General features: G+C 71.4%; 1 protein-coding gene across 2 annotated transcripts; it reads left to right on the top strand.

Annotated features, from left to right (window-relative positions):
• Positions 1-992: 992 nt before the first annotated feature.
• On the top strand, positions 993-10,214 carry METTL17 (methyltransferase like 17). Of its 2 annotated transcripts, XM_075912021.2 has the most exons (14): positions 993-1,151; positions 2,981-3,134; positions 3,705-3,854; positions 4,304-4,400; positions 5,422-5,503; positions 5,704-5,777; positions 5,859-5,953; positions 6,570-6,634; positions 7,409-7,516; positions 7,789-7,857; positions 7,979-8,029; positions 8,408-8,500; positions 8,958-9,169; positions 9,846-10,214. In XM_075912021.2, the coding sequence occupies exons 1-14, from the start codon at positions 1,080-1,082 to the stop codon at positions 9,982-9,984; spliced, it is 1,461 nt and encodes a 486-aa protein (XP_075768136.2). In that variant the 5' UTR covers positions 993-1,079; the 3' UTR covers positions 9,985-10,214. The 2 variants fall into 2 exon arrangements, with proteins under 2 accessions (XP_075768136.2, XP_075768137.2); XM_075912022.2 differs by lacking the exon at positions 8,408-8,500.
• The last annotated feature ends 4,355 nt before the right edge of the window (positions 10,215-14,569 follow it).

Genomic DNA, 14,569 nt, shown 5'->3' with positions numbered 1-14,569 from the left:
AATGTCTCCTAGGGGATTTGGATGCGCAAGTCCCCCTAATTTCAAAGGGGAGTCGGGGCAGCTGTCAGGTGCTTGGCAGGCCCGTCTGAGTGTGCGGCGGATGCTTGGGTAAGATTCCCCCCAGACCCACCACACAGCGCTCCAGGGAAAGGGGCCTGTGCGACGTGGAGCCCGGCGAGCTGCCTCTCCCCAATTCAGGGGGGCCCACTCCAACGTGACCCACCTGGGGATGTGCCAAGGGCATTGGGCACCCAGTGCGCGTGGAAATTCCTCCACCTGGCACTCGGCTGCTGTGGGGCTCCGGCGGGGGCTATGGGGAGCTATGCCCGACGAGGGTCACGGCCCTGGCTCGGTTCCACGCTGGAGGCCCCCCGGATGCTCCCTGGCCTCTGCAGCCCGGGCCTGGCTCGCTCAGCTTCCCTGGGGGCGTGTGCCCACCTGGCCCCCTCCCCTTATACAGGGGACCCAGGGGGACCTTCACTGTGGGGGGTGCAGCGAGGGGCCCGAGCAGCAGGGGGTGCAGGCTACACCCCCCGGCATCGCCTGGGCACAGCTGGGGGGGGCAGAGCCAAGCCCCCCCCATTAAATCCAGCCCCAAACCAGTGTGAGCTTCGTGGCTCCAGGCTAAGTTCTGCCCCCCATTAAATCATCCACCCCCAGGCTGCGGGGCGGGGCGGGGCGGGGCGGGGGGAGCAGCCCGCACGCTGCGCAGGTCCACGGGCCGCTCCAGCTGTGCGGGGGGGGGGGGCTCGTGTCGCGACATGACGCGGCCAGCGCCGCTTTGCCCCTCCCCGCGGCCCGACCTCAGCGGGCCGGCCAATGGCGGGCGAGTATGCAAATGAGGCAGGGAACACCGGCGGGAGGGGAGATCGGGCCAATCAGGCAAGGGAGAGAGCGCGTGCGCGCGGCGCGTGCCTGAGACGCGAGCCGCCGCCGACGCCTCCCCCGAGAATCTTTAGGCCCCGCCCAGCCGCAGCTCGCTGGCCCAATCGCCGCTCCCGCCACGGCGTTCGAACCCCCTCATTTGCATAGACGCTGGCGATTGGCCAGTACTGGGGGGCGGGGTCGAGCGTTCCAAGATGGCGGCGCCCGTGGCGGCGCGGCGCTGGCGGGGGCTTTGGGGGCCTCGTGGCGGCGCGTCCCCGCTCCGGGTGAGTGACCCCCCCGCCGGGCTCATGAATAGTCATGAGCGGATTTGCATAAAGGGCGCGGGCGGAATAGAGCACGTGACCAGCCCCCCCTCCCCCGGGATAGCTCCGCCCCTCCTCTGACCCCCCCCATACCCCCCCGGGCCATATAGCCCCATATGGACCCCGCCCATAGAACCCTGCAGGGACCAGACCCCCCCGGGCCATATAGCCCCATATGGACCCCGCCCATAGAACCCTGCAGGGACCAGACCCCCCCCGGGCCATATAGCCCCATATGGGCTCCGCCCATAGAACCCTGCAGGGACCAGACCCCCCCGGGCCATATAGCCCCATATGGACCCCGCCCATAGAACCCTGCAGGGACCAGACCCCCCCCGGGCCATATAGCCCCATATGGGCTCCGCCCATAGAACCCTGCAGGGACCAGACCCCCCCCGGGCCATATAGCCCCATATGGACCCCGCCCATAGAACCCTGCAGGGACCAGACCCCCCCCGGGCCATATAGCCCCATATGGGCTCCGCCCATAGAACCCTGCAGGGACCAGACCCCCCCGGGCCATATAGCCCCATATGGACCCCGCCCATAGAACCCTGCAGGGACCAGACCCCCCCCGGGCCATATAGCCCCATATGGACCCCGCCCATAGAACCCTGCAGGGACCAGACCCCCCTACTTGGGCCATATAGCCCCATATGGACCCCGCCCATAGAACCCTGAACGGACCAGACTGCCCCCCCCCCGGCCATTTAGCCCCATATGGACCCCGCCCATAGAACCCTGCAGGGACCAGACCCCCCCGGCCCATATAGCCCCATATGGACCCCGCCCATAGAACCCTGCAGGGACCAGACCCCCCTACTTGGGCCATATAGTCCCATATGGACCCCGCCCATAGAACCCTGAACGGACCAGCCTCCCCCCCCGGCCATTTAGCCCCATATGGACCCCGCCCATAGAACCCTGCAGGGACCAGACCTCCCCCCGGCCCATATAGCCCCATATGGACCCCGCCCATAGAACCCTGCAGGGACCAGACCCCCCTACTTGGGCCATATAGCCCCATATGGACCCCACCCATAGAACCCTGAACGGACCAGCCTCCCCCCCCCCCCCGGCCATTTAGCCCCATATGGACCCCGCCCATAGAACCCTGCAGGGACCAGACCTCCCCCCCCGGGCCATATAGCCCCATATGGACCCCACCCATAGAACCCTGCAGGGACCAGACCTCCCCCCCGGGCCATATAGCCCCATATGGACCCCGCCCATAGAACCCTGCAGGGACCAGAACCCCCCACTTGGGCCATATAGCCCCATATGGACCCCGCCCATAGAACCCTGCACGGACCAGACTCCCCCCCCCCCCCCCCGGCCATTTAGCCCCATATGGACCCCGCCCATAGAATCCTGCACGGACCAGACTCCCCCCCCCCCCCCCCGGCCATTTAGCCCCATATGGACCCCGCCCATAGAACCCTGCACGGACCAGACTGCCCCCCCCCCCGGCCATTTAGCCCCATATGGACCCCGGTCGTAGAACGCTGTATGGATCAGACTAGGGATGTCCACAGCGGGGAGGGGGCAGGCTGCCTGTACCTACCTTACAACTGACCTAGAGCCACTTGGGCCATTTAACCCTGTATGGACTGTCCATGGAGTCTGCTGCTGTGCATCCTCTCAGGGCCGCATCCCCCGTAGGGCCTTGCCCCCTCACTGCCAACTGGCTGGGCCGGCCAGCCCCACGTGGAGCACCCAGGCAGGCCGTATAGGGCCGTATGGACTGGCTCTTGGAGCCCTGCTCTCCTCATGCTTCTCTCCCCACTTAGGCCTTCGCCACCGTCATCCCAAAGGTGTCTCAGGTGGACAACTCCTCCGACTTTCTGGGCAGAGTGCCCCACCGCCGGCACCCCGGGGTGCTGCACCTCAAGACCGTGCAGCTCCCGGCCGAGCTGGTGAAGGCGGCCCAGCTGCTGGTGGAGCGTAAGTCACCGTGGGGCGCGAGAGGGCTCCGTGCTGCCGGAAACAGGGCAAGGAGCTGAGGGGGGGGGGCTGCTCCTTGCGCTGCTGTTACCTAGCTGCCCTGCCCCAGAGCTGACTGCATTTTCCCTCACGGAGAGCCAGCCCCAGACGCGTTATATGTGGCTGTTACGTAGCTGCCCCGCCCCAGAGCTGGCTGCATTTCCCCTCACGGAGAGCCAGCCCCAGATGCATTATATGTGGCTGTTACCTAGCTGCCCTGCCCCAGAGCTGGCTGCATTTCCCCTCACGGGGAGCCAGCCCCAGACGCGTTATATGTGGCTGTTACCCAGCTGCCCTGCACCAGAGCTGGCTGCATTTTCCCTCACGGAGAGCCAGCCCCAGACGCGTTATATGTGGCTGTTACCCAGCTGCCCTGCCCCAGAGCTGGCTGCATTTCCCCTCACGGAGAGCCAGCCCCAGACGCGTTATATGTGGCTGTTACCCAGCTGCCCTGCCCCAGAGCTGGCTGCATGTCAGCACCACTGCTCGATTCTCCTCACTGGGTCCTTTGTCTCTTTCTCCCCGCACCAGAGTCCACCATGCACGGGCTGAAGGACAAGGTGGAGGGCCTGACCAACTACCTCTGGAGCCGGAAGCGCCCCCTGGAGGCCACCGAGCTGCAGCGACGGGGGGTGCAGCTGGAGCAGCAGCTGCGGGAGACCCTCCGGCCCCGCACAGAGGGTGAGTGCAGACCGGGGGCAAGAGGAGAGAAAGCTGCGGGGACGGGGTGGGGGGCTCTCCCTGTGCACTCAGCGCTGGGTCCTGCTGCTCCCCCCTTCCCCTGCGCTAACCACTAGCCCCCGCTCCTCCCCCAGAGAACCCAGGAGTCCTGGCTCCTCCTCCTCGCCCCCCCCATGTATCCACTAGCCTCTACTCTCCTCCCAAAGAACCTGGGAGTCTGGGATCCCAGCCCCTCCTGCTCTAACCAGTAGCTTCTACTCCCCTCCCGAATAACCCAGGAGTCTGACCCCCCCCCAGCCACTAGCCCCCACTCCCCTCCACGAGCCAGAGAGGGAACCCAGGAGCTCTGGCGCCCAGCCCCCCCGCTCTAACCACTAGTCCCATTCCCCTCTCAGTAAACCCAGGAGTCGTCCCCCCAGTAATTGCTTAACCCTGTTTCTCCCCGTCAGACCCGCCCGGCCCCTTGACGGACGCTGAGGAGCAGAGGCTGCAGAGGAGGGTGCTCAACAGGCTGCGGAAAACCACCTACCACTGGGAGGAGCTGAGGTGGGCTGGGTCCCCCGCTCTGCCGCGGTGCGCCCAGCTCTGGGGAGGGGCCCGGCCGGGTATATCGCCCAGCGCCGAGGGGCGCCCAGCTCTGGGGAGGGGCCCGGCCGGGTATATCGCCCAGCGCCGAGGGGCGCCCAGCTCTGGGGAGGGGCCCGGCCGGGTACATCGCCCAGCGCCGAGGGGCGCCCAGCTCTGGGGAGGGACCCGGCCGGGTATATCGCCCTGCGCCGAGGGGCGCCCAGCTCTGGGGAGGGGCCCGGCCGGGTATATCGCCCAGCGCCGAGGGGCGCCCAGCTCTGGGGAGGGGCCCGGCCGGGTATATCGCCCAGTGCCGAGGGGCGCCCAGCTCTGGGGAGGGGCCCGGCCGGGTATATCGCCCAGCGCCGAGGGGCGCCCAGCTCTGGGGAGGGGCCCGGCCGGGTATATCGCCCCGTGCTGATGTGCGCCTGGCTCTGGGGAGGGACCCGGCTGGGTATATGGCCAGCGCCGAGGGGCACCCAGCTCTGGGGAGGGGCCTGTCCGGGTATATTGCCCCGTGCTGATATGCGCCCAGCTCTGGGGAGGGGCCGGGAGTGGCGCCGAGGGGCGCCCAGCTCTGGGGAGGGGCCGGGTGTGGCGCCGAGGGGCGCCCAGCTCTGGGGAGGGGCCGGGAGTGGCGCCAAGGGGCGCCCAGCTCTGGGGAGGGGCCCGGCCGGGTATATGGCCAGCGCCAAGGGGCGCCCAGCTCTGGGGAGGGGCCCGGCCGGGTATATGGCCAGCGCCAAGGGGCGCCCGACTCTGGGGAGGGGCCGGGAGTGGCGCCAAGGGGCGCCCAGCTCTGGGGAGGGGCCGGGTGTGGCGCCGAGGGGCGCCCAGCTCTGGGGAGGGGCCGGGCACGGGTATATCGCCCAGCGCCGAGGGGCGCCCAGCTCTGGGGAGGGGCGCGTCCGCTGATGCTGGCCCGTCTCCGGCAGGCGGTAAAGGGGCTCTGCGTGACCGGGGGGGGGGGCGCCCGACTGACGGGTTCTTCCCGCCCCAGGTACACGGAGGAGCTGAGCCTCGTGTACATGGCGGCTCGGCTGGACGGGGGCTTTGCGGCCGTGTCCAGAGCCTTCCACGAGGTGAGAGGCCCCTGCCCCGTCCCGGGGCGGGGAGAGAACCCAGCCGTCCGGGCTCCCGGCCCCTGCTCTGACCACTAGCCCCCACTCCCCTCCCAGACAGCCAGGGCGTCCAGGCGCTCCCCCCCACAAGCCTGCGCTCTCTGGGGGGTCGTTCCTGGGCCAGTGGGGCTGACGGGGGCTCCTCTCTGCTCTGCCCCCAGATCCGGAAGCGGGTTCCCGCCTTCGCCCCTCGCACGCTGCTGGATTTCGGCTCCGGGACGGGCTCCGTCAGCTGGTGAGCCGGGGGCGGGGCGGCTCGGGCGGGCGGGGCCGGTGGGGGGGGGGCAGTGTCTCACGCTCCCCCGTCTCTGCGCAGGGCGGCGCGCACCACTTGGGGCGACACCCTGAGCGAGTACCTGTGTGTGGACAGCTCCGCCCCCATGCTGGCCCTCGCCGAGCGCCTGCTGAAAGGTGAGCCCCCGCTCTAACCACTAGGCCCCACTGCCGCCCCAGCGGGGAACCCGGGTCCAGCCCCCGCTCTAACCACTAGGCCCCACTGCCTCCTGGCCTCCGCTCTAACCACTAGGCCCCACTGCCGCCCCAGCGGGGAACCCGGGTCCTGGCCCCCGCTCTAACCACTAGGCCCCACTGCCTCCTGGCCTCCGCTCTAACCACTAGGCCCCAGTGCCGCCCCAGCGGGGAACCCGGGTCCTGGCCCTGCTCTAACCACTAGGCCCCACTGCCGCCCCAGCGGGGATCCCGGGTCCTGGCCCCCGCTCTAACCACTAGGCCCCACTGCCACCCCGGTGGGGAACCCGGGTCCAGCCCCTGCTCTAACCACTAGGCCCCACTGCCGCCCCAGCGGGGAACCCGGGTCCTGCCCCCGCTCTAACCACTAGGCCCCACTGCCGCCCCGGCGGGGAACCCGGGTCCTGCCCCCGCTCTAACCACTAGGCCCCACTGCCGCCCCAGCGGGGAACCCAGGGGTCCGGGCTGCCTGCCTTCCCTGGCTCCCCTTTCACTGCCTCCTGTCCCGTCTGTCTCCCGGTGGGTGCCCCCGCCCCGTGTCTGTCCCTCTCCGCTCCAGGTGGTGCCGAGGCCCCGCTCTTCCCAGGTGTCCACTTCCGGCAGTTCCTGCCCGTCTCGCCCAAGGTAGTGGGCCGGGGGGGCTGGCTGAGAGGGGCGCCGGCGGGGCTGGCTATGGGTGGGGCCAAGGGGCTGGCTGAGAGGGGCGCCGGGGGGGCTGGCTCAGAGGGGCACCGGGGGGGCTGGCTCTGGGTGGGGCCAAGGGGCTGGCTGAGAGGGGCGCCGGCGGGGCTGGCTATGGGTGGGGCCAAGGGGCTGGCTGAGAGGGGCGCCGGGGGGGCTGGCTCAGAGGGGCACCGGGGGGGGGTGGCTCTGGGTGGGGCCAAGGGGCTGGCTGAGAGGGGCGCTGGGGGGCTGGCTCTGGGTGGGGCCAAGGGGCTGGCTGAGAGGGGCGCCGGCGGGGCTGGCTATGGGTGGGGCCAAGGGGCTGGCTGAGAAGGGCGCCGGGGGGGCTGGCTCTGGGTGGGGCCAAGGGGCTGGCTGAGAGGGGCGCCGGGAGGGCTGGCTATGGGTGGGGCCAAGGGGCTGGCTGAGAGGGGCGCCGGGGGGGCTGGCTCTGGGTGGGGCCAAGGGGCTGGCTCAGAGGGGCGCCGGGAGGGCTGGCTCAGAGGGGCGCCGGGGGGGCTGGCTCTGGGTGGGGCCAAGGGGCTGGCTGAGAGGGGCGCCGGGGGGGCTGGCTCTGGGTGGGGCCAAGGGGCTGGCTGAGAGGGGCGCTGGGGGGCTGGCTCTGGGCGGTGCTGAGGGAGCTGGCTCAGGAGGGAGGGGCCGGCTCGGGGGGGGCGAGGGGCTGGACACACCGTGCCCCCCCAACGCCCCATGTCCCTGCGCCCGGCGCTGCAGGTGCAGTTCGACCTGGTCGTCTCGGCCTTCGCCTTGAACGAGCTGCCCAGCCGGGCCCAGCGCGGAGAGACCGTCCGCACCCTGTGGAGGAAGACGGACGGGTTCCTGGTGAGGGACCCCCCCCCCTGGGGTCCCCTCCCCTGCACTCCCCCCCCTTTCCGCCCTGGGGTCCCCTCCCCTGCACTCCCCCCCCTTTCCGCCCTGGGGTCCCCTCCCCTGCACTCCCCCCCCCCCCGCCCTGGGGTCCCCTCCCCTACATTCCCCCTCCCGCCCTGGTGTCCCCTCCCCTGCTTCACCCCCCCGCCCTGGCATCCCATCGCCTGAATCCCCCCCCCCAGCCTATGAAGGGCCCCCGGCCCGGCTCACCCCTCTCCCTGCAGGTGCTGGTGGAGAACGGGACCAAGGAAGGGCACCAGATGCTGATGGAGGCGCGCGAGATCGTCCTGCGGGTGAGGGGACCCCGCTGGGCCCCAGGCGTCCGGGGCAGTAATGAGCCCCAGGGGTGGGGCCGGGCGGGGGGGGAGGGCAGGTGCAGCACCCGTGGCTCTAACTCTCTCCCTGGGCCTGCAGGGGGGCGACAAGGTGGCTCACGACCCCCGAGAGGCTCACGTCTTCGCCCCAGTGAGTAGCGGCGGGGGGGCTGGGGGGCTGGCGGGAGAGGTGTGGGGGGCAGGTCCAGGCTGGAGGGGTGGGGGCGGGTTGGAGGAAACGCGCCCGGCTGGCCAAGGGCTCAGGGCAGAGGGGGGAGGGGAGAGGGGTTGCGTGGGGCCGGCCGGGTGCCTGGACGGGGGCATTGGGCGGGGCTGAGGCTGGCTGGGCAGGCATGGGAAGGTTTGGGGGTGAGTGGGGCCGGCGGGGCAGTCGGGGGGGGAAGGTGCCTGGGGCCGGCGGGGCAGTCGGGGGGGGAAGGTTTGGGGGTGCCTGGGGCTGGCGGGGCAGTCGGGGGGAGGCTGGTGTCAGCTGGGTGCCCGGAGTCTCACAGAAGCCTCTACCCCCCAGTGCCCGCACCACCTGCCCTGCCCACGGCTCAGCCCCGAGCGCTCCCTGCCCTGCAATTACCTCCAGAGATACCTCCCGCTGCCCTTCCGCTGGGTGAGCGCCGCTGGGGGGCATGTGGAGGGAGGGGGAGTTGGGGGGAAGGAGCATGGGGGGCTCTGTGGGGGGATTGGCTGGAGGCTCTGGGGGAGGGTCTGGCCAGGGGCGCTCAGGTGCATGGGAAGTCTCTATGGGGGGCATGGTCCGGAGAGGTGTGTGCGGGAAGTGGGGGGCATTGGAGGGTGGGGGGTCTGTTGGTGGCTCTGGGGGGCTCCGTGGGGGGCTCTGTGGGGGGCATTGGGCTGGAGGGAAGTGGGGGGGGCGTTGGTGGCTCTGGGGGGCTCCGTGGGGGGGGCTCTGTGGGGGGCATTGGTCCGGAGAGGTGTGTGCGGGAAGTGGGGGGGCATAGGAGGGTGGGGGGGGTCTGTTGGGGCTCTGGGGGGGCACGGGGGGGCATTGGGCCGGAGGCCCTGGGGGGGGTCCCGGGCTCACCCCCCCGCTGTTCTCCTTGCAGAACCCGGCGCTGAAGGGGGAGCTCTTCTCCTACCTGATCCTGCGGCGGGGGCCAGGGCCAGGGGCGGAGGGGGGGCCGGAGGGGGAGGGGGAGGCGCCCTGGCCCCGCATCACGCAGGCCGTGCTGGGCCGCGCCCGCCACGTCCACTGCCACCTCTGCTGTGCCGACGGGCGCCTGGAGCACGCCGTGATCACCGCCCGCCGCCACGGCAGGTACGCCCCCCCCCCACCGCGGGCTGGCTCAGTGGGCAGGGCTTGGGGCGGGGCTGGGCGGGCTCAGAGGGCGGGGCCTGTCTGGGGGGGTGGGGCAGGGCTTGGGGCGGGGCTTGGTGGGCTCAGAGGGCGGGGCCTGGCTGGGGGGTGGGGCAGGGCTTGGGGCGGGGCTGGGCGGGCTCAGAGGGCGGGGCCTGGCTGGGGGGGTGGGGCAGGGCTTGGGGCGGGGCTGGGCGGGCTCAGAGGGCGGGGCCTGGCTGGGGGGGTGGGGCAGGGCTTGGGGCGGGGCTGGGCGGGCTCAGAGGGCGGGGCCTGGCTGGGGGGGTGGGGCAGGGCTTGGGGCGGGGCTGGGTGGGCTCAGAGGGCGGGGCCTGGCTGGGGGGGTGGGGCGGGGCTGGGCGGGCTCAGAGGGCGGGGCCTGGCTGGGGGGGTGGGGCAGGGCTTGGGGCGGGGCTGGGTGGGCTCAGAGGGCGGGGCCTGGCTGGGGGGGTGGGGCAGGGAATGGGGCGGGGCTTGGCGGGCTTAGAGGGCGGAGCCTGGCTGGGGGGGTGGGGCAGGGCTTGGGGCGGGGCTGGGCAGGCTCAGAGGGCAGGGCCTGGCTGGGGGGGTGGGGCAGGGAATGGGGCGGGGCCTGGCTGGCTGGGGGCGGCCCCCTCACCGTGCCCTCTCCCCACAGGGATTTGTATCGCTGCGCCCGGCAGAGCCACTGGGGGGACCGGCTGCCCGTGACGACGCCCCCTGGAGAGGCCGCTGTGGGGGACGACGGGGAGGCCCCCCCGGGCCTCGGGGCTGGGTCGGCTGCCCCCGTGGGGTGACCTGCACTTGGAGCCCCCAAGGTCCCGGCCCTCCAGGGCTGTGAGGGGGGCTGGTGGCAGCGAGACTCGAGCCGGACGGGTGCCAGGGGGGTCACATTGCAGCCCCCCTGCTGCAGCACTGTGGGGGGGAGGGGAGCTGCCCCCCGAGGGGGGCGGGCCAGCCGGACTCCGGCCTTCCCTTCTGCCACGGGGGCCTCCCCCGGCGTGTCCAATAAAGAGCCTGGAGCCGCCCCCGCTTTGGCCTGTTCCTGCCGCAGCCGGGAGCTTCGGGCCCACGGGGACCATCCCCCGAGGGGCTGAAATCCCCCCGGCGCTCTGCCCCCCCTGCTGGGCACACCCCCGGCCCCCTCCTTCCCCGCTGGGCATACCCCCCCAGCCCCTCCCCCCCAGGCACACCCCCCAGGCCCCGCCCCCCGGGCCATAACACAGCCGCTGAGAGCAGCCCACCCCGGACCCGACCCCGCAGCCACCCTCCCACGAGCGAGGCCGAGCAGGCTCCTGGCTCCTTCGCCCCTGTGCCGGTGGGGGGAGGCAGGTGTAGCCGGGCGGGCTGACATGGGTACAGCGGGGTCCCTGGGCAAACCCGCCCCCGCTCGCTCAGCCCTCTGAGACTCCCTGCCCTACCTCTGCCTCTCCTGGTGCTGGGAGGGGAGTGGGGGCTAGTGGGTAGAGGTGGGAGCCAGGACAATTGTGGGGGGCACTGGGGCCGTGGGCCAGGTCACTTAGGGCTGGGAGCCAGGCCACCGGGTGCTGATCAGTCACTCACTGTCTCTCCCCTGTGTGTGCCTCGGTTTCCCCTTGGGAGTGGGCAGCCGTGCCTGTGCCCGGGGCAGGGAGCGTCTGCAGCCTGCTGTGCAGCGTGGGCTGGCGCCGGGGTTTTGAGCGGTTGCCATCGCAATAGCTGGGGTGAGGGAACAGGCGCGGCTGTTTACGTGGAGGGCTTGGCAGCCGGCCACTGCACTGGTGGGGGAGAAGGGGAAGGAGCTTTGTGGGGGCCCTGTGCTGTGGGGCAGAGACCCCTGTGGGGTTTCCATCCTGCGCCCTGTGGGAGCCCAGTAAAGTTCTTTGTAGGTTTTTTTTTTTAATCCACGTGGAATAAATTTTGTTCTGTGCACCAAGGCGGGTGCACCACTGGTGGGCGGCTGTGGGGCTCTGCTCATCAGCGGGGTGGCTCCTGAATCTCTCCTGGATGCCTCCCTGACTGACCCCCACCCCATTCCTGCAGCGCAGCCTCCCCTGGCACCACACCAGGGTTGTGGGGCCAGTGCTGCCAGCCAGGACCCTGAGGTGCACATAACTCCAGGGCAGTGAGGGGCAATCTCTGTAAATGGGGGGAAGGGTGAGGCTGTTGTGGGGTGGTGAGGGGCTGGGAATGGGGCATGAGGCCCCTCCCTTCTGGTTCTGCGGTGAAGCTCTGGGGTGCTGGGGCAGTATGGGAGTATTTGGCTGGGAAAGGCCAGTTCCAACCAGCAGGGGGCGCTGGGACACACACAGGGCAGGGCCTGTCCCCGCCAGCAGGGGGTGCTGGGACACACACAGGGCAGGGCCCGTCCCCGCCAGCAGGGGGTGCTGGGACACACACACAGGGCAGGGCCTGTCCCCGCCAGCAGGGGGCGCTGGGACACACACAGGGCAGGGCCTGTTCCCGCCAGCAGGGGGCGCTGAGACACACACACAGGGCAGGGCCTGTTCCCGCCAGCAGGGGGCGCTGGGACACACACACAGGGCAGGGTCTGTTCCCGCCAGCAGGGGGCGCTGGGACACACACACAGGGCAGGGCCTGTCCCCGCCAGCAGGGGGCGCTGAGACACACACACAGGGCAGGGCCTGTTCCCGCCAGCAGGGGGCGCTGAGACACACACACAGGGCAGGGCCTGTTCCCGCCAGCAGGGGGCGCTGAGACACACACACAGGGCAGGGCCTGTTCCCGCCAGCAGGGGGCGCTGAGACACACACACAGGGCAGGGCCTGTTCCCGCCAGCAGGGGGCGCTGGGACACACACAGGGCAGGGCCTGTCCCCGCCAGCAGGGGGCGCTGGGACACACACACAGGGCAGGGCCTGTCCCCGCCAGCAGGGGGCGCTGGGACACACACAGGGCAGGGCCTGTCCCCGCCAGCAGGGGGCGCTGAGACACACACACAGGGCAGGGCCTGTCCCCGCCAGCAGGGGGCGCTGAGACACACACACAGGGCAGGGCCTGTTCCCGCCAGCAGGGGGCGCTGGGACACACACAGGGCAGGGCCTGTCCCCGCCAGCAGGGGGCGCTGGGACACACACACAGGGCAGGGCCTGTTCCCGCCAGCAGGGGGCGCTGGGACACACACACAGGGCAGGGCCTGTTCCCGCCAGCAGGGGGCGCTGGGACACACACACAGGGCAGGGCCTGTTCCCGCCAGCAGGGGGCGCTGGGACACACACACAGGGCAGGGCCTGTTCCCGCCAGCAGGGGGCGCTGGGACACACACAGGGCAGGGCCTGTTCCCGCCAGCAGGGGGCGCTGAGACACACACACAGGGCAGGGCCTGTTCCCGCCAGCAGGGGGCGCTGGGACACACACACAGGGCAGGGCCTGTCCCCGCCAGCAGGGGGCGCTGGGACACACACAGGGCAGGGCCTGTTCCTGCCAGCAGGGGGCGCTGAGACACACACACAGGGCAGGGCCTGTTCCCGCCAGCAGGGGGCGCTGGGACACACACACAGGGCAGGGCCTGTCCCCGCCAGCAGGGGGCGCTGGGACACACACAGGGCAGGGCCTGTTCCCGCCAGCAGGGGGCGCTGAGACACACACACAGGGCAGGGCCTGTTCCCGCCAGCAGGGGGCGCTGGGACGCACACACAGGGCAGGGCCTGTCCCCGCCAGCAGGGGGCGCTGAGACACACACACAGGGCAGGGCCTGTCCCCGCCAGCAGGGGGCGCTGAGACACACACACAGGGCAGGGCCTGTCCCCGCCAGCAGGGGGCGCTGAGACACACACACAGGGCAGGGCCTGTTCCCGCCAGCAGGGGGCGCTGAGACACACACACAGGGCAGGGCCTGTTCCCGCCAGCAGGGGGCGCTGGGACACACACAGGGCAGGGCCTGTCCCCGCCAGCAGGGGGCGCTGGGACACACACACACAGGGCAGGGCCTGTTCCCGCCAGCAGGGGGCGCTGAGACACACACACAGGGCAGGGCCTGTTCCCGCCAGCAGGGGGCGCTGGGACACACACACAGGGCAGGGCCTGTCCCCGCCAGCAGGGGGCGCTGGGACACACACAGTGCAGGGCCTGTTCCCGCCAGCAGGGGGCGCTGAGACACACACACAGGGCAGGGCCTGTTCCCGCCAGCAGGGGGCGCTGGGACACACACACAGGGCAGGGCCTGTCCCCGCCAGCAGGGGGCGCTGGGACACACACAGGGCAGGGCCTGTTCCCGCCAGCAGGGGGCGCTGAGACACACACACAGGGCAGGGCCTGTTCCCGCCAGCAGGGGGTGCTGGGACGCACACAGGGCAGGGCCTGTCCCCGCCAGCAGGGGGCGCTGGGACACACACAGGGCAGGGCCTGTCCCCGCCAGCAGGGGGCGCTGGGACACACACAGGGCAGGGCCTGTCCCCGCCAGCAGGGGGCGCTGGGACACACACAGGGCAGGGCCTGTTCCCGCCAGCAGGGGGCGCTGGGACACACACAGGGCAGGGCCTGTCCCCGCCAGCAGGGGGCGCTGAGACACACACACAGGGCAGGGCCTGTTCCCGCCAGCAGGGGGCGCTGGGACACACACAGGGCAGGGCCTGTTCCCGCCAGCAGGGGGCGCTGGGACACACACACAGGGCAGGGCCTGTCCCCGCCAGCAGGGGGCGCTGGGACACACACAGGGCAGGGCCTGTTCCCGCCAGCAGGGGGCGCTGAGACACACACACAGGGCAGGGCCTGTTCCCGCCAGCAGGGGGCGCTGGGACACACACAGGGCAGGGCCTGTTCCCGCCAGCAGGGGGCGCTGGGACACACACAGGGCAGGGCCTGTCCCCGCCAGCAGGGGGCGCTGAGACACACACACAGGGCAGGGCCTGTTCCCGCCAGCAGGGGGCGCTGGGACACACACAGGGCAGGGCCTGTTCCCGCCAGCAGGGGGCGCTGGGACACACACAGGGCAGGGCCTGTTCCCGCCAGCAGGGGGCGCTGGGACACACACAGGGCAGGGCCTGTCCCCACCAGCAGGGGGAGTAGCACCCCCCTATCCATCCTGGTATATATGGGGTAGGCAGCCACCTGCCCCCAGTGTGGCCTCTACCCCCTTGTTTCCTGCAGGCTGGTGCTGGGCAGTGCCCCAAGTCGCCAGCTACCAAACCTGCCCTGGCTGGCTGCCTGGGACGGCTGAACCCCCTTGGAGCCCGGCAGTGTGGCCCCCAAACCTCTCAGCGCCCCCAGGCCGGGGACCGGGGTCGGTGCCACGTTGGTCCGGCTGCAGGGGGAGGCGGGTCCGGGCCCTGGAAGGAGGTAGCCATCGTTCCCAACCACCCCAAGGGGGAGTCTGCCGGGTGCTCGGGGGTGCGCTGCTTGGTCGGGTGGGGCTTTTCCCTGCTGCTGATGGACAAAAGTGCTC

The sequence above is a fragment of the Pelodiscus sinensis genome, chromosome 30, assembly GCF_052426305.1.
Source record: "Pelodiscus sinensis isolate ZL-2025 chromosome 30, ASM5242630v1, whole genome shotgun sequence".
NCBI classification, from domain to species: Eukaryota; Metazoa; Chordata; order Testudines; family Trionychidae; genus Pelodiscus; species Pelodiscus sinensis.
The sequence above is the reverse complement of the archived record's forward strand: the minus strand, read 5'-3'. Positions and strand labels throughout refer to the sequence as shown.